Below are 19991 nucleotides of genomic sequence, written 5' to 3'. Positions count from 1 at the left end.
TTAATATCCTAATGATTTTTGGCATAAAAGAAAAATCAATAATTTTGACCCATACAATGTATTTTTAGCTATTGCTGCAAATATACCCCTGCTACTTATGACTGCTTTTGTGCTCCAGGCTCACATATATAAACAGTTGTGCTCATAAATGTACATGCAGAATTGCAAAATGTTAATTTTAACAAAATAAGAGGGATTGCATGTTAAAATTGCATGTTATTGTTTATTTAATACTGTCCTGAATAAGCAATTTCACATAATAGATGTTTACATGTACTCTACAAGACAAAATAATAACTGAATTTATAAAAATGACCCCGTTCAAAAGTTTACATACCCTTGAATCTTAATACTGTGTGTCGTTTCCTGGATGATCCATGACTGTCTTTATATTTGGTGATAGTTGTTCATGAGTCCCTCGTTGGTCTTGAGCAGTTCAACTGCCTGCTGTTCTTCAGAAAAACCCCCCAGCTCCTGCACATTCTTTGGTTTTCCAGCATCTTCTGCATATTTGAACCCTTTCCAAAAGTGACTATGATTTTGAGATCCATCTTTTCACACTGCGGACAACTGAGGGACTCATGGATAACTATTACAAAAGGTGAAAACATGTACTGATGCTCAAGAAGGCAACACAATGCATTAAGAGACGGGGGGTGAGTTATTCAATGGAAAAAAAAGTGCATTAGCATTTTTGAGGTAAGCTGCTGCAATTCTTTGCCACTGTAAACACTTGCAAGATGCTGGTGAAAACTATACATCAAGATGCAAGCAAACACCACAGTTTTTTTGTTAAATGCTTAAAAAATTGATTGTGTAATGCTCTTGTGCCATACTATGTCACATCCACAGTATATCTACAGTTAGTTTGGATTGTAAAATGTGACGTGTGTGTGTGTGTGTGTGTGTGTGTGTTTGTGTGTGTCGCACACAGGCGAGGAGCACTATAACTGTATCTCAGCCCTGCACAAGTCAATGCGAGGCTCCGAGCCCAACGCTGCCCTCTACTGGCTCGCCAGAATGCTGGAGGGCGGTGAAGACCCGCTGTATGTGGCCCGCAGACTCGTCCGCTTCGCCAGCGAGGATATCGGTAAGCAGACGCTCCTTTTCAGTTCAACTTATTAACGGAGTTGCAGGGAAACTTTTCAACATTTTCCAAAACCACTGTTTTACCGCAGTAGAAACTTGATTAGTGTGTAATCCAAAAGTGAGCGTCTTGACAGACTAGATGTGTTGTGGACTCTCCTGAAGGTCTGGCAGACCCGGCGGCGCTCACTCAAGCCGTATCAGCGTTCCAGGCCTGCCACTTCATCGGCATGCCAGAGTGTGAGGTACCACACACACACACACACACACACACACACACACACACACCGCAGATACTGCCAGGGCTGACAATCTACACACTTCTCATCATTTAAGCCCATTATTTATTTATGTTTTTATTTTCTTAGTAATTAGTTTAACTTCTTAAATACACATTAATACATTAATATTTCATTATATTTATACTTCTTTAATTATAAGTACATTTTTTCTTATTAATTTAACTTTTTACATATATATTTATACTAGTGCTGTCAAACGATTAATCGTGAAAATAATACATAATGTAAATAGCCTACATATGCATATAAACTAGAAAATAAAAATAATAAAATAAGGAACTCATTACAGGGTTACAATATTATAAGAAAAATCACTATTGTTGATTATTGCTCTTAATATTGCAATAAGGATTATTAATGTTGATTAATAATATAAATATAAAAACATTTTTGTGCTTGGGGAAATGGAACGTCATATTCTGGCTAGAAGACAAAAGACAAAAGCTAAGAACCGTTCATTAATTAGTTAGATTTTTATGTATTAGGAAATCAAAACTTTTGCACAGGTTATTTTAGTAGCATGAAAAACGGTTATTAAAACTAGGAATAAATTATATAAAAAAAGCATGCAAAAAACAAAAACCTGCTGAAGAGCTCCATGATGAGCTTCATTTAGCATTAGTTCTGCACTTTTGTAAACTCAACCAGAGTTCCCAGGCTAAACATTTATTTTATTTTATTTTATTTGTTATTTCTGGTGGAAAATACTATATATTACACAATAACATAATTTAAGAAAAAAAAAAGTGTATGAATATTTATTGAGTAATCCAGGGGGGAAATTACTTGAAAGATGGGGAGCATAATTATTTTGTTTTGATACATTGTTTTGATAAAGGGAAACAAAAACATTTCTAGTTTCAGCTTCAGACATTCCTCTATCAAACGATATCTCTGGAAATGAACCATTCAGGGCCTTAAAAATAAAATAATTTCCAAACAAAACATAGGTAACACTTTAGTATAAGGACCAGTTCTCACTATTAACTAGTTGCTTATTAGCATTAACATATTGGCTGTTTATAAGTGCTTATAAAGCACATAGTCTGTATGACCATATTCAACATCCCTAATCGTACCCAATACCTAAACTTAACAACTACCTTACTATTAATAAGCAGCAAATTAGGAGTTTATTGAAGCAAAAAAGTCATGGTGAATTGCAAGAATTGGACCTTAAAATAAAGTGTGACCGATACATTTGTGAAGAACCAACATCTAAAGGGACATTAATCTTATATCTTCTCGAGTTACAAACTTTGCAGAAAAAAATGTGAAACGTGCTTTTTCCCATTTTTGAACCGTCGCCTTGTGCGTACAACGCAGCAAAGACTAGCGAAGTCAACAGATTCACTAACAGACCTACTGTACCAATCTCTGTGTGAAAATAAAACTATCTTCTAAAGTCATTTTGACCCTCCTCTACAAAATAGTGGATTACGCAGTAAATATTCATCCATGGCATTTAATATGTTGGCTTTCATCACTATACATGTTAGTCTTTCTTCAAACTAAAAATACTAACAAAACCAAAATTTTATCCGGGGAAGGGGTTACACTTTATTTCGATAGTCCACTTTAGACATTCTACTAACTATAAGTAACTTTGTAACTACATGTCAACTACATGTCTACTAACTCTCAGAGTAGACTGTTAGGGTAGGTTTAGGGTTAGTAGAATAAGTTGACAAAGAAAGTGTTAGAAGATATTAAGCAGACAGTCTACTAATACTCTACTAACTGCTAGTTGACATGTAGTTGCAAAGTTACTTGCTGTTAATAGAATGTCTAAAGTGGACTATCGAAATAAAGTGTTACCGGGGAAGGTCCACCTCTCCAAACTTCATTAAAGTTTAGATACTTGTTCTAGTTGTTACCCAGCTCTTCCTCGCTAGCGTTTATCTTCATTCTCTCCTACATCTCTTCTTGAATTATTTGAGGTCATTCTGGCGCAGTGTGTGGTTTATATGACCCGAGCGCCCAAGTCTGTGGAGGTGTACAAGGCTTATAACAACGTCAAGTGCTGTCTGAGGAAGCATCAGGGCCCGTTACCGGCCGTTCCCCTGCACCTGCGCAACGCTCCCACCAAACTGATGAAGAATCTGGGCTACGCCAAAGGATACAAATACAACCCAAACTACAGCGGACCGGTGGAGCAAGAATATCTTCCCGAGGAACTGCGCGGTGTCAACTTCTTCACCTGGACGCCCCCCGATCTATGACTGATTGTCTTTTTAAGTTTGGAGTTCTGCTGTTGCCTTTATCACTGCTGCTGTATCTTATACTTATCACAGCGAGATTTCACACCTTTGGTCCATGTTGTGAATGAGTAAATATGCATTTGCTTATACAGAGTTTTATGTAAAACATGAAGATTGCAGCAACTGATTTCCATTTTTATCTCAGGTGAGTAAGAAATGAATAAATAGAAACCATATTATTGTACTTTGTAAGTGCATAAACATCCCTGATTTGAATATGGGTGATTTGGCTTTACTCTCAAATACACACTATAGAGGATGAGACTTACAGGAAACAATTATTAGTGACTTTTATATTAGTGGCTTCCTCTTCCTTTGGTTTCCTCCAATATTCAAAGTAGAGGTCGCTCGGTTGAACGTTTATCTTCAAAACTGAGTTGCATCGCTGACAATTCATGTTTCAGCTCCATTAAATGTTTGCACTGTTGTTTTACACTCTTATCTACAAGCAAGCAATAATGTTGTATATTAGCATATGCTTTACTAAAATCAAGTCTTGTCTTTCTTTTTCTGCACTGAAGATGTTGCACTTACAAATCATTTTGCATTTCAAGTCATTTTGATTATGAGTTGACTGACCGTGCTGAGGTCAGTGTATTAAAGGGATCGTTCAGCCAAATATGTAAATCTGTTGTCATTTACTCACCATCGTGTCATTCAAAACCAGTATGAGTTTTTTTTTTTTCTTTAATGAAAATAGATGGAGCCAACATGGAGTTCTCTTTCTATTTGGTTTGCTCAACGTTGCATAGAGTAGCTGATGCTGTGAGGGAAACAAACTTTCCTTTACTTCAGACATCAACTACAGTAACACTACTGCTTTAAATTCCCAATGTACAGTCACTGTTAATTACACGAAATAGCATTTAAAAATGCCCAAAATGCAATGCATATTACACTGGTGAAGCAATAAAATAATTGTATTGGGCATTTTGCAGTAAGTATTTTTAAATTTTTTTTATAAATTACAGTTTTTTTTACTGATCTAAATTAAATAAAGAACTTGGTACATGGTTAAAACATAGTACTTGGTAGGACAGCACAATATATAGAAATAAAACAGATATCGTGGTGTGGCTTAGTGTGATTGTCACATCGTGCAGGCTGCGATGTAATTAAATATTTTCTTTACCCCTTCAGCGTGAACCATGGTATTTACACACGTAAATACATGTAAGACACTCAAAAGACAAGTGCTGTTGCGTCAAGAAAGTTTATCATTTATACAAGTCTTGTCGATTGAAACGTTCAAGCGATTTTACACCATTCAAGTGCAAGAAGATATGACAGAGACAACTTTATTAAAACCGAATTCAGTTCTATTTTGCGTCTGCTTAAACTTGAATGGACAAATACACAAACAATTGTCTTGGCAAGTTTTCTTGTTTGCACAGTCAGTATTGTCTTAAGTGAACATAAACAGTTGAGAAATAAACCTGATGTGCATTAGTTCTTAAAGCAACAGCACACTGTAAAAAATTACCATGAATTTAACGGTAACATACTGTAAAAATGCTACAGTAAAAACCTGTTAAATGGTTTGCTACCGTATTTTTTACGGTAAAATTCTGGCAACCACAGCTGCCATTTTTTTACTGTAAATTTTACGGATTTTTTTTTACAGTGCAGCCTATACTCACTCCTGTCAATGTCATTGTCAATGTCATGTCATCAACGAGTTCAATTCTCTGTGTGTATGTGCTGTGCATGTGGAAGAATTGACAATAAAGCAGACTTGACTTGACTTGACTTGACTTAACCTTAATCAAACAACCAAAGAGAAAATCTCTCACTGCTCCTGACCAAATAATTTTTGTAGCTTTAGCAAGGATTAATCTACAGTATATTAATTTACACAGTGAAGACTGCAGTGTTATTTTACATTTGATTATTCAATTTCTGTAAGTGAATGCTATTGTTAGACTAACAATAGTGTTTTTGCCTATTTCTTGATATTTGTTTGTTCTTATTTTATTACTGACCGTTCACTTTTAGCTTTGTAGGATGGAAATGGGTCACAAAAACAATTATATTGCTATGGTAGGGCTACTGAAGTTTTTGGCAGCACAAGTAATTTTTTTTTTTTTTTTTTTTTTTTTCATTTTCACTTTTTATGCAGCTCTAACTCTAGAATAATTCATTCTTTCCAAATAAAGCTATACAAGTCTAAATATATTGTAAAATATATTGCAGACAATATCTCTATGTCAGTTTTTTTTTTTCAATATTGTGCAGGCCTAGTACTTTGTTTCCATCCAAAGTTGCAAATTTAACTTGTGCGCAAAACTGGTACACCGCATAAAACATTTGCGGATAAAGCACCGTTTCCATCCAACGAGTCAAAGAGAACAAAATCGTCACTTCCTGATAAACTGACATTACATAGAAAAGTAGGCGAACAAATATAATAATTTTCAAATATGATAAATTACTTGCGCCTCAGAGCGAGCAGACGAAACACAATAAATGCTGTCATTTATTTCGGAGGTGGATGCTGCTGTAAGACAATTATACAGAAAAACTTTGTTACAGACTTTGCTCCGGTATTTCAGAATGACCAAAACAACATTTCAGATGCTGTGAACGAGATCAGTCGATGGTTCATCGAGTTATCCCGTCCCATCGTGCAAAGTCACATGACTTTTTTTTTATACGTATCGTGGAATTTATTCGTTAAATGTGTTTCCATCGTAGTTTATGCACATGTTTTCTTATCGGATAAAAAGTTTATCCTACTCAGTTGTGTGCATATGTTTTTTATGCGCATTTTTAGAATGTATGCGCATCTTGGCGTTTCCATCCGGCGTTTTTTTTATGCGATATTCCAAAATGTGCATAAAAATAGGTGGATGGAAACTATTGATGAAAACTGATAGCTTGGTCCATAATCAAAGTCTTTGATTCTGCAATGAACTTTGCCTATTGAAAGTGTATCAGTAGCTGAGTATTTGTGTAATCACGAGTAAAACCATGCATGGCCCTTTTTATAGCAGGATGAATGAAAGATGGTATAAAGTCTATGTTTCTAAACATATCTAAACTATAAATACAACTGCCATAGTTGTAAAGTGCATAGTTCAACTTGTAGCAGACAAATGTTAGTCTATATAATGACATGAAAATACGGTTTAATTTTGTAATATAATTATTAAGTAAGCCATAGCAATGTAAAGGAGTTTTATTTTATTCCATGTTTAAAATTTCATTGTATTTCATCACTACAAAATGTTATTAATCACAATGCATAATCTGAAATGTGGTGGAAAAGTGCTCAAAAGCACAGCAAACCTTTCCAGTATTGCAAAATTGTTATTTAATTCTCTTTTGCAATGCAATTGTTATATCTCTAATGGGACCATGCAATGAAAACTACCACAGGTATGCCATGAAAATATCTTTAATTATGCAAATGAAGCAATGAAATGCAGCAGATGGTTAAAGTGAGTTGGTTATGCCGTAATATAACAGCATTTCTTCCAAAGATCTCTATGTGAAATGTCTGCGTCAGATACTCCTCGCCTCTGGAAGCAAAGAACACAAAACAGACACTGAGTTTGCTGTTGAATCCAAACACGATGTTGCCATGTTGTTTCAATGGTGATGATAAACCAACCTGCTAATAGCTGCGCTGCTAGATATTGCGTGTGGCGCTGCATGTGTTCAACAACACGTCTCCTGTGAAAGAGTAAGTGCTCAGATCCTCCGCTCTGTAAAGAGAAGCAGGTCTGCAAACACAAAAACACACATGAGCTGACACACAGCACACGTGTTCACTGCTATAAACCAAGAGACCATGTAAACCGGTTTATGAGGAGTTTTAAGCAAGTGGAGACATAAAACGTTAATAATGACCTCCTCAGATACAGGTTGGAGATGCAGCCCTTGAAGGTGTCTTTGCCGAGGATTACGCTGGACGAATACAGTCCAGATGAAGATCCTGTCTCTCTCCGGCCAACATCTTCTTCATTGATGCGAAGTTCAATGCTAAAACAAAAAGGAGAACATCAGTATGAAAAAATAAATAAATAAATTAGAAGAACTTATTCACAATTTCAATGCTTAATTACATGTGTCTTCATTAATAAATATATGGAGAATTTATTGCATTCAAGTGTTTTTGAAGTGCTCTAACCCTCAATTAATTAATTTAAAGTAATGAGTCGCTATTGGCTGCAACTTGTGTTTTCATTGTTAATTTACAAAATATCTTCATGGAACATGATCTTTACTTAATATCCTAATGATTTTTGGCATAAAAGAAAAATCTATCATTTTGACCCATACAATGTATTTTTGGCTATTGCTACAAATATACCCCAGCGACTTAAGACTGATTTGTGGTCCGGGGAGTAAAGAATAATTTGAGTAAATGTTATAAAATGCACATGTTATTTTTCTAATCATATTGTACTTTGTCAAATCATATTAATAACTGCAATCAGGCAAAAATATATGACAATTTCAAATGATCTGTCTTTCCAGGCACATGAATCTTACCCTTGGCCCTGTCCGGAAACAGTGAGATAATGCCATTCTCCATCCTGGTACTGCTTAGTAGATTTCCAGACGCTGCCCTGGAATTTGAGGAGCACATATCCGCTCTCCATGGAGAGCTCCATGTCTTTATTCTGCCACAGAGAGATCACAGTGCCGATGATAAATACACAATGAGACGTGCTGCGTGATATACAACTCTACTATAAAGCCACCTATGAAATATAGGATAGTTTCCTTTAAAACTGATATTAAATAGAAAGTGTTAGGAATTTATAAGAAGTTGCTACAATTTCTAATACGCAAATTTGCGTGATCGGATTTTCTTGTACAAGATGCCCTATACAGCACAAAATAAATATTTTGTTGCTGACCAGAATATATTTTAATTATATGCTATATAAATGTTTTAAAGAGTGAAGCTCAATAAAATATACAGTATATTGTATGTTTCTTATTGATTTTTATTCAAATGTGTCATATGTTCTTCAGATGTGACCAATTTGAATGGACTGAAATATATGGATGGAAAAATATTTTTTTTAAATGCTTTAAAAAACATTTATATTTTTCAAATGTATTTTCAATATTATATTTTCTACCAATTTTGTAGCCATTTTTTTGTATATTTTGAAATATATTTTAGCAAATGTATATTTCATGTATTTTTGTGTACGTATTTGTTTGTTTGTTTATGCTGTACGTGGCTCTTCTGAACATTTTAGTTTTCCCACCCAAGACTCAAGCTTTTGGCATTAAGGGCCCTATCACACACCCGGCGCAAGGCGCGGCGCAAGTGTTTTTGCTAGTTTCAGCGCGACGCATTTCTCATTTTCCCGTCCTGCGCCGCGTTGTTTAAATAGCAAATGCATTTGCGCCCATTTGTGCGCCCATGGGCATGCTGGTCTAAAAAAAGAGGTGTGTTCAGGTGCATTGTTGGAGCTTTGCTATTTTGAGGAACTGAAAATAGACTGCGCCATAAACCAACTCAAACCTGGTCTAAAGTCTGGCGCAATATTTTTTCTTTGTTATTTAAAGAGCGCGTTAGTAATATGCGCCTATAGGTGGGTGCACAACACGCGTACACTTTGCTTATTACCTACACAGGGACGCGCAGCAGCACACAAACATTTAAAAAAATGAAAAATTACATTCCGCCATGTAAACAGCGAACCCGCCATGGCGCGAACTGGTTTTTAAAGGGGATGGGAGATGAGACTGATTGGTTTATTGCACGGTCCCAAAAAACACCCATTACTCATTAAGAGAATAGGGACAACCCGTTTAGACCATGCGCCCGGGCACCGACTGTTTTCCCGTCGTTAAACTAGCAAACTTTTCGGATTCGGACACGCCCTGAGTGCACCTGCGCCGTGTGCTTTAGACCATGTGCTTAGATTGTTAAAATAGGGCCCAAAGAGTTAAGGTCCTTGCACACTGGGTCCGAAATTTTCGTATATGCGTTTTTCGTATTTTTTGTATTTGTCATTCTTTCCTATCAAAATGCTTGCTACAGATGCGAAAACGCAAAAAATCAAAACTAGTCCGATTTTTTTTATGACGTGCGACAGTTTCGGAGGCAGTGTGTAAACGTGATCGAAACAATGTGAGGTCGTATTTATTTTTCAACGTGCCAAAATTTCGGACTCAGTGTGCAATGGCCTTTAGACTGTGAACAGCCAAACCCACTAATGAGAATAGAACGTATGCATGCATTTGACCATATGTGTGTGTGACTGTGGAAGAGATACACACGTTTTTGCTGTTCTGCAGCAGGATGCCGTCTGGTTTTGTACTCCTGAAGCCCAGAGAAAGATTGACATCGTCTAAGCTGAAGTCTTCATGGAGTTTCTCCAGTGCACTGCCGAGACTGAACTCCGCTTTCCTGACCATCTGGAAAAGAGCATGATGGTTAAGCGCCTTTCTCTTTTTGTGACTGTTGAAGAAACCAAACTAGCATATTACATTTAGTCATTTAGCAGACGCTTTTATCCAAAGCGACTTACAAATGAGAACAATGGAAGCAATCAAAATCAACAAAAGAGCAATGATATGCAAGTGCTATAACAAGTCTCAGTTAGCTTAACACAGTACAAATAACAAGTTTTTTTTTATTATTATATAATAAATAAAAAGAAAACAGAATAGAAAAAGAATAGTTTTTTTTATGAAAACAAGCAGTTAGTAAATGAATAGAGTGCAAGTCTAAAAGGGTCATTGTTTTAAGAATAGAATTAGAATAGAGCGTGCTAGAGTTGGATGGTCAAATAAAGATGGAAGAGATGTGTTTTTAGCCGATTCTTGAAGATGGCTAAGGACTCAGCTGCTGGGATTGAGTTGGGCAGGTCATTAAATGACACATTTAATCCCAGTTAAATGTAGATATGATGAAAGATGAACCTGATTACCTGCAGCTCGTTAGTGCAGCCTCTGCCGACTCCCACTTTCTCCTCGACGCTCGGGGTGGAGCCGCCCGCTGTGCCGATTTTCACACAGCCTTTCAGAGCCGGGACAGTCATGTTGTATCTAGAATAACATAACATCAGGAAACTTTAGAAAAGAGCTCCAGATCGCGTCAGCGAAACACTGTTTGTTTGCTTCATTATACTGTGGACTGACAGTCATGTTGTATCTAGAATAACATAACATCAGGAAACTTTAGAAAAGAGCTCCAGATCACGTCAGCGAAACACTTTGTTTGCTTCATTATACTGTGGACTTGTTTTTAAACAAGACGGTTCGACGCAGACTTTTCAGAGAGACTGAAATGAAAGATGACGCAGTGCTGAATCCGATTACTGTATATCTGATTCAGTGTCGCAACACATAAGTGTGAGTAACTGTGTTTTTGACTCTGTTCCTGATTGTTTGATATGCACGGAGTATTTATACATTTTTAACCCAAATGACCCATGTTGAATGCAGAGTGCATCACAGCAGCGTCCAACTATTATTTTAATATGCGAAACTGTTAGCCAATAATAGCAGTGGGCGTTTACTGCCGATTCTTGAACGCTCCCCGTCTATAAAAACAGCCTCAAAAACAGGACAGAAAACAGCCTATTAAAAGAGCTGGGTTGTAACCGATTACGAATCACGTAATCAGATTCCAAAAATTTAATACTTGTAATTAGATTAAATGACATTTTAAAATACTCAGAATCAGACTACAGTTACATTTTATGGATTAAATGATTACATATTATTTACACAATAACAATGGGTAACACTTTATTTTGACAATCCACTTTAGACATTCTACTAACAGTAAGTAACTTTCCAACTACATGTCAACTAGCAGTCATTAGAGTATTAGTAGACTGTCTGCTTAATATCTTCTAACACTTTATTTTGATGGGTCCACAACATACAACATACTGACTATCAGAAACTTTGCAAGTATATGTCAACTTATTCTACTAATCCTAAACCTACCCTAACAGTCGACTCTGAGAGTTACTAGACATGTAGTTGCAAATTAATGAGAAATTGTTGACATGTAGTTGACATGTAGTTACAAAGTTACTTATAGTTAGTAGAATGTCTAAAGTGGACTATCAAAATAAAGTGTAACCTAACAATGATTTATTCATTAAAAATGAATAATCTGTTTAATCTTTTTAAAATAGCCTACTGCTTATATACAGTCAGAAAGTCTTCCAGTTTTGTGGACACGGACACAGAGATCAGTCATTAGTCAGGTGGCTACACTGGATTTACAAAAATCATTTCAGGTTTAAGAAGTGTTTCAACGCTGCATCAGCTTCTGATGAACACACTCATTTTTATTTGAATTATCACTCAGTGGGTTCTTTTACCATGTATTACTTTTGTTTGTCTTTTAAGCACATTACATGCAAAAATTCACCAACTTTTTTTGTCATCTGATCCTCTTTCACCTAATATATTTTTATATGAAGTACTCCTGAGATTTTAAAATAAATATTTTATTGCATTTGCATGTTCACGGTTCTCTGTAATATTTTAATGATGAAGTATTGCATCACGGTTCTCTCACGTTGGTAAATGGTCACATTACATGCACGTAAACAAATAAAATATTTAATTTGTGTTTTATTTTGATTCATTTTAAAATGATTTGTGACAATTTAGCATTTAATTCATTATTAGCTTTTCACTGAACTCATAAAGCCTCTGCACTTCCTTCACAATCCCAGTTTGGGAAACCTTGACATAATGTAAGGTTTAATACGCGTTATGTTGTTAATTACAATGAATGGAATATATTTTCTTATATCAATATAGTACAAGGTTATCCTATTTAAATCAGTGTGATAAACGAGTTAGTAATCTAAAGTAGTCTGATTACATTACCTAAAATGTGTAATGCAATGGATTACATTACTGACGATTTTTGTAATGTAATTTGGAATCAGTTATGGATTACAATTTGTAAGTAATCTACCCAGCTCTGCCTATTACTTCTAAATTATGATGTTTTTATGGTGCAACATTCTTGCTAGCATTATAAGCAGACCTCAGAGAACATTATGAAGTAATAAAAAAGTGCAGTTCGTGATCCCTTTAAAGGGAAAACAGAAAGACACGGACCTCTCACGCAAAGAGTTGGGAATCCCGCCGACGTAGAAGTGCTTGAACGTTTGTGGAATGACGTCCGTCCTTTTGACCTCGGTGTTCCCGACTCGGACTTTAAACTCTCTTCCTGCAATAATCAAGACTTTCACATCTGTTTCCTGAAATACAAAAGACAGTGCAATTTAATTGTCACTACTGTGACTTTATACAACATCTTAAAGAAAAAAAGTCAACTTGGCTCGTCCTTACCGGAGAAAGACTTGGCTTATCCTGACTTCTGACGGTCTCCAAAATATTATTTTTGTTTTGGCCACTCAGAACAACGTAACCTTTCTCAAGAGAGACGCTGTAGAAAAAGTCCTGATAGGGTATGAAGAAAACAAGAAAATAACTAAATAAAATAATAATTACTTTAATTGGAAATGTGTATGAAAGGCTCTTACATCCTCCTCGTCTCCTAAATACAGCAAAAGAGCATCCTTAGCTCTCGTTTCCACTTTCTGATTGATCGACAGATAGTTGGGGAATCTTTCAAGCAGGACTTTGGCGTAACCGGTGCCTTCATAATAATCTGACTCTGAGATCGTCAGTGGGATTTGTCTGAGCAAAAAGAAACAGAAACAGATTTTACTCAATGTGATGTTTGAAGTCACTGTTCTGAACACGTACATGCAAACCAATAGTGATTATGGGTTATATTGTGAATATATTATTACTTATAAGTACATCAGCATATCTCCAGTCACGTGTTAAGAGCTTACCTCTTGCAAGGGGTTTCTAAGTTAATATCAACCGCGTTCTTAAAGTTGTACAGACTGATGAATTTGTCATTGAAGGTGGAAAACTCAATGCAGCCCTTGTATTTGCCATAGTTGAGAGAGGCTGGTGGCTAAAAAGAGAGAAATGCTCTTTTTAAAAACATATATGTATTTAAAAACGCACCAAGAATTAAAGAGCTCATCACCAGTTTTTACAAGTATAACACGAGTCACATAATCAGATTACTTTTTTCTAAGTAACTAGTAAAGTATTGCATTACTTTTAAATTTACAACAAGTTTTTGTAATTAAAAACAAATAAGCAAGCTCAGCTCAGACAAAAAGTAATGCAAAAGTAACGTAATGCATTACGTTACATAAAAAATGCATTACTTTTAAAAGTAACTTTCCTCAACAAAATCCTATAGGATAAAAAAATATGCATATTTACCCTGAAGTCATCTGGATAACCTCCAACATAGAAGACCACTTTATCTGGACTGAGGTCCAGCAGGTTGCGTGTCAGTTCACCTAGGTTTCCCTTCAGCAGCGGAGGCTTCGGATTGATTGACGTGAACTGCTTTGTTTGAATGACTTGAGCATCTTGATAAATTCTAGATGACATATGGGCAAAAATAAAAATAGGTGCATAAGATATAATGCAAGTACAACTATACTAGTAGTGACATTATAATGCAGATGCACCACTATTTTAAACAAAAGCCCCCAAAAAGGACAAAACATACTTTATTCCTTTAAATAGGTGCAAACTTGAACATATTTAACGGCGGCAACTTGTGACAAAACAGTTTGCACAAACGCAGCTGTTTGCATATAAATTAATGCAGAGATGATGGTTACAAATTCAGCATAATGCTAAGATGTTATGCATTCAGCATATTACCAAGATTATACTGGAAATGCAAAGACAATAATGCATAGGTAAAACCTTACAGAAGCTCTTGGAGATACTAACAGACACATTTACATTCAGAATGTAAAATACTGCATTTTTTTTTTTCAAATGAACTGTAGTGCACGTGTGGCAAAGTGGATGCAATAATACAGCAGCAACTCCACTTTTTCTTGCATCTAAATGTTCACACTTACTATGTAATACCGAAAAAAATTTCATTTTATTGACAGCAATAGCACACAGCTTTCAGGAAGTAATGGAGAAACACCGGGATTCAAACCAAACTGTTTCTGCCTAAAATAAACAATCTTAAAACACCAATAGGGTTTGTAATTGATGCATGCTACTATACCTGTAAAGGTCGATTTTGTCGAAGAAAGCCACGTCAGATGAGGACTCGGTGATGCTGGACGCCTCGATATCGTACTCCTCTCCATTGAGCTTATAGATGACATGCAGGATGTTATTGCGAAGAGCCATGCCGATGTAGTCTCCGGATGCCTGCCAGAACATTTAACGAATGCATGCATGAGGCCTGATGTAGCCTGAAAAGATTTGAATGATCTGAAGTTGATGCACAGTAAAAATTACACTCACGTCCTTGTTTCCGAGGTACATCACGAACAGACTGTCATCATTTGTCTGGCGCCGCCGCCGGCCGCTCTCGTCGAGCCGATTGGGGGGTTGCTCGGGTCTCTGGAGGGACAGGGTGAGAGCGGTGTACGCCCGCAGGTCGTCCAAGTCTCGCGGCGGACGCAGCTCTACATGCCCTTTACCCGTGAATTTCATAGGCACAACAATCTGCAAGAGATTTGAAACATTAAGAGGAGAACTACACTCTCAGACAAAAAGCTACAAGAGCTGTCACTGGGGCAGAACCTTTTCAAAAGGTACACCTTTATACCTCATTTACCCCCAAAAGGTGCATATTAGTACCTTAAAGGTAGCCATTGACTTCCATAGTATGAAAAAAAAATACTGTGTAAGTCAATGGGGACTGTTAACTGTTTGGTTAACAACATTCCTCAAAATATCTTTGTGCTCAACAGAAAAAAGAAACTTTTGAACATCTTGAGGTTGTCTGTAGGGAGATTAAACTCTATTTTAACTATTTTAGATTAAATAAATGCATTGATAGAGCAAATCATGCTTCACTTTTAAACGGTATGTTGGTATGCTAGGAAAAAAAACCTGACAGCATCAGCGGCATCTTTATTTCAGTCCATGTGTCTCGTCACAGTCATTTCTACTCTAGTTGAATTTTCTCAATTCGCTTTACACTTTACGCTTCATTTTCAATGTACTATTGAGTGGATTGAATTGATTGAATATATAAAATGAATAGCCTTACTCTGTTAGCAGCATCTCGCGCTTGCTCGATCAGCTCCTTTATCTTATTAATATTATCAGTCACGTTGTTCCCGGCGCTAATCTCAGAATTGATCTCTTCTATTTTATCCAACAGGGACGGGATGGAGCCGCTCAGATTTCTGACTGTCAGACGGAATGAGAAAATAATGCATAAGTTAAAGAGGTACAGTAGACGATGAAGAAACTGATTAAAAACAACAGGTGCAGCGCTTACCGGTCATCTCCACATTATTGAGAACATTGTCCATATTAGAGAGAGTAGGAGTAATGGAGATCTTGGTAACTTCTGCTTTGATGTTGCTTAACTCGTCCATTGTGTCACTCGTGGAGCGATTGGCTGCCGCTGCCGCTTTCTTAGCCGCATCGATAATGTTACCGATGTCATCTGTGATCGGACAGAATGAAAACATATATTCAAAGATGTTCATATCCCTGCTGAAAAACTGTCTTAAACGAAAAGTTCACCCAAAAAAATTTAAATTCTGTCATCATTTACTCACCAAAATCTGTGTGAGTTTTTTTTTTGTTCTGTTGAATATATATTTTGAAGAATGTTGGAAATCAAACAGATGACGGTAGCCATTGACTTTAATAGTATGGGGGAAAAATTACTATGGAACACTAAAAAAGATTCCGAAAAATTAAATGCGGTAGCAACATTTTAGGTTTTACGGTTTTAACTTAAATTTACAGTTAAATACCGTAATTTCAACCTATTGAAGTACTAAAATATTTTTTGTACCTTTGTAATACACTGATAACCACCAAAAGCAGATGGTGATGAGAAAGTCACATGATGAACCAAAGCCCATCACAAGCAGCTTTTAAATAATAACATATATAGAAGGTGCACAGTGTCATTCACACAAACACTAAACACCATCACGGTAACACACACGAAACTGAAATAATGCAATAAACATTCATTTAACAACATTAGGTGTAACACACAACCCTAATATACACAACTGATAAGAAAAAACTAAGACGAAACATAGTTATTTCAACAACAAAAAAACATCAAATTTGAAATGTAACGCAGGGAATTCTGGGAATGTCAATTTACGGTTATTTACTGTAAATTATGTGTCTTTTTCACTTCCAAAAATGGTATACTACCGTAAAATTACATGTAATGTCCAATACAGTTTTTCACCGTATATAGTAGGGGAATTTACCGTTAACCATTTAACAGGTTTTTACTGTAGCATTTTTACAGTCTTTTACCGTTAAATTCACAGTCATTTTTTACAGTGAAGTCAATGGCTACTAGCAAGTGTTTAGTTACCAAAACTCCTCAAAATATCTTATTTTGTGTTCAACTAAAGAAAGAAACTCAAACAGGTTTGGAACAACTTGAGAATGAGTAAATGATGACAGTTTTCATGTTTGGGTGAACTGTCTCTTTAAGTCTAAGCGCTTGTAAATCAAACATGCCAGCACTTGTCGTTTCATATAGCTTCTGTAACCCAAACCTCTCAATGAGCTGGTCTATGTGAGACTGTCTCATGTATGGAATGGGCTTGTTTTGTCCTTACAGTCATATGTCGAGCAGTGCTCTTTTCTCACCTCTCTGAATCCCCTTCAAACCCTCTTGAACAGCGAGCAGCTCCTTTTCCAGTGCTTTCTTCTTCTCTTCCACAGCTTGCAGGCGTTCCTTCTGATTACTGAGGTCTTTAGTTGCTCCTGATGAAGACAGAATACAGTGTTTAAATAACAAATGATTGATTATATAAAAGCAAATTCAACACGTAGATTGATCTTCGCAGAATTTTTCTTGAATTCACACACACCTTTAAGATCTTTAGCTGCATTTTTGCCATCTTTAAGTAGGTTATTGCCATTGTTTTTCAGATTTGTTGCCCTGTTGATTAAGTCCCCTTCACTGACATCCTGAAAAAATAAAAAATAAAATACAAATCAACAAATGTATGTTTGGCATTATACATTGGCCCAAGAAAGTGCTTAAAAACTCAAAGTCACACTTAACCCTCCGGGGTTCCTCAGATGACCACATTATTATTATTTTTTTTTTATTATCTATTTATTTATTTATTTATTTAATTTAATTTTATTTTATTATTTTAATTACATGAATGTACTATATTTTAGCTAATTTTTTTGATTATTTAATCATTTATATTTTTAGGGTATTTTATTGTACTAAATTATATTTATAAAGTAGTTCTGATCCATTTAATATCTGCTAACAACTTTTTAAGCATAGACCAAATAAAAGTTTCAACGTAAACTGTCTTAAATCTTGAATGTTTTGGAGCACAGACTTAAGTTTGACCTCTTTTGAAAGAAGCCACTGGCCACATTATTGCTGAATATGAAAACAGTTATAGAAATGTAAGTTAATAATGAAAAATTCACACACAGAAAATAACTATTTTCAAATATTATATAAAATATTTTCCAAAACATGATTTACTCTAAAACTGCATGCAAATCGGAACCATAAATCTAAACAGATTTGAGCTTGATATAAAAAAATAAAAAAAGAGCTTTCAAAATGTAGAAAAATTTAGTTTGGACGCAGTATACCAAACGTTACCCCTAATTCATTTCAGGACCATTTAATCTGAAACTCCAAACAGAGTAATTTATCTCATTAACTATGCTCTGCTATTGTTTCACCACAACACATTCAACAAGACCTTTTATCACTTTATAACACTAATCTTTGTTTTATCATTTTAAACGTCTTTTTGCGAATGTTTGGCTTGAAAAGTGTGCTTGTGCTATTTCTTTAAATGCAGTGACATTCAGACATTTTTAAGCATACAAATATTCTACAGGGCCGCTGCATGCATCCTAACTTTGACATTAATGCACATTCGGTGATGTCTCCTACATTGAGCGCTTTGTCTGCCGCCTCTTTGGCCTTCTTCGCCGCCTCCTCTGCAGCGTTGACAGCGTCGGTGATGTTTTTGTACGCCTCTATCCCAGAGAGAGCAGTCTGCACACCAGAGCGCCCACTCACATTCTGCACAGCCCTGTCCAGGACAAAAACAGCACTTATATGCCATATATCAGCAGATTCTCGTCCCTCTGGGGGAAAAGATATGTTGAAGAGTCTATATGATGAACCAATGGAACTGGCATTATATTGAGATGAAAATCGAAGTGAAAGCAACACAATGTGGGAACACGAGAGGCAGGTGTGTAAACTAATGAAGTGTCTTACTCTTGCAGCTCTTTGGCCAGTTTGTGCATGTTTTCTGCATGTTCTTCTGCCTGTTTCACTATCTTCTCTTTGGCTGCTGCTTGTGAGATGGTTTGGACTTTCTCCTTGAGTTCGGTCTTTGCTCCGTTGAGCTGCGCCACAAGCTGTTCGTATTCCTGAGGGAACATGAGAGGATTCGTCACCAGTGAAATCATTAAAACTGTAGCTGATGATCTGTACACAGTCAGTTAGATTAAGCAAATTAATGCATAAATGATACAGTATTAAATGTAAATATTGCATGAATAAAAATTGTGTACCTGGAGCACAAAAGCAGTCTTAAGTCGCTGGGGTATATTTGTAGCAATAGCCAACAATACATTGTATGGCTCAAAATTATTGATTTTTCTTTTATGCCAAAAATCATTAGGATATTAAGTAAAGATCATGCTCCATGAAGATAGTTTGTACATTTCCTACCGTAAATATATCAAAACTTAATTTTTGATTAGTAATATGCATTGCTAAGAACTTCATTTGAACAACTTTAAAGATGATTTTCTCAATATTTAGATTTTTTTGCACCCTCAGATTCCAGATTTTCAAATAGTTGTATATCGGCCAAATATTGTTCTATCCTAACAAACCATACATCAATGGAAAGCTTATTTATTCAGCTTTCAGATTATGTATAAATCTAAATTTCAAAAAATTGACCCTTAGGACTGGTTTTGTGCTCCAGGGTCACAATTAATCAGATTTCTCCCCAAATTAAATGTGTATTACTTACAATACCACAAATGTTAACGGAAATAAAATAAAATAACATATACAAAATAAACTTATTTTATTTCAACTATAGTTTCCAAGGCAATTTACTCATTTTCATCTAGTAAAACTAAAACTGAAATAAAACTTACTTAAAACAACAACAACAACAAAAACTAATAAAAACGTCAAAATACAAAATTACTAACACTTTAACTAAAATGAACATGAAAGAAGAACATATACTTTAAATGTAAAATCTAATTAAAAATATTAACAAAACTTAATCTCAATGATACTAAAATA

At 35.7% G+C, this 19991-nt stretch overlaps 2 protein-coding genes across 2 annotated transcripts in view; one reads left to right on the top strand and one right to left on the bottom strand.

Annotated features, from left to right (window-relative positions):
* wrnip1 (WRN helicase interacting protein 1) overlaps positions 1–4268 on the top strand; it is a 14645-nt gene extending 10377 nt beyond the window's left edge. The window contains exons 5-7 of the mRNA XM_016464474.1: positions 935–1090; positions 1252–1331; positions 3329–4268. Coding sequence (XP_016319960.1) covers positions 935–1090; positions 1252–1331; positions 3329–3610 — 518 coding nt within the window. The 3' untranslated portion in view covers positions 3611–4268. The remainder of the gene's footprint in view (positions 1–934; positions 1091–1251; positions 1332–3328) is intronic.
* Positions 4269–7030: 2762 nt separating this feature from the next.
* The window catches only part of LOC107671555 (laminin subunit alpha-3), a 21975-nt gene continuing 9014 nt past the window's right edge, over positions 7031–19991 (bottom strand). The window contains exons 13-31 of the mRNA XM_016464471.1: positions 18939–19093; positions 18606–18747; positions 17539–17638; positions 17315–17431; positions 15960–16130; positions 15726–15868; positions 14972–15175; positions 14727–14875; positions 13910–14072; positions 13462–13589; positions 13144–13300; positions 12950–13060; positions 12716–12858; positions 10552–10669; positions 9899–10036; positions 8147–8277; positions 7502–7633; positions 7263–7374; positions 7031–7170 (exon numbers count right to left, since the gene is read on the bottom strand). Of these exons, the coding sequence (XP_016319957.1) occupies positions 7281–7374; positions 7502–7633; positions 8147–8277; positions 9899–10036; positions 10552–10669; positions 12716–12858; positions 12950–13060; positions 13144–13300; positions 13462–13589; positions 13910–14072; positions 14727–14875; positions 14972–15175; positions 15726–15868; positions 15960–16130; positions 17315–17431; positions 17539–17638; positions 18606–18747; positions 18939–19093 (2496 nt within the window). The 3' untranslated portion in view covers positions 7031–7170; positions 7263–7280. The remainder of the gene's footprint in view (positions 7171–7262; positions 7375–7501; positions 7634–8146; positions 8278–9898; positions 10037–10551; positions 10670–12715; positions 12859–12949; positions 13061–13143; positions 13301–13461; positions 13590–13909; positions 14073–14726; positions 14876–14971; positions 15176–15725; positions 15869–15959; positions 16131–17314; positions 17432–17538; positions 17639–18605; positions 18748–18938; positions 19094–19991) is intronic.

This window comes from Sinocyclocheilus anshuiensis, unplaced genomic scaffold (assembly GCF_001515605.1).
Source record: "Sinocyclocheilus anshuiensis isolate Anshui unplaced genomic scaffold, SAMN03320099.WGS_v1.1 scaffold3077, whole genome shotgun sequence".
Lineage (NCBI taxonomy): Eukaryota > Metazoa > Chordata > Actinopteri > Cypriniformes > Cyprinidae > Sinocyclocheilus > Sinocyclocheilus anshuiensis.
This window is presented reverse-complemented; position numbering and strand designations above follow the sequence as displayed.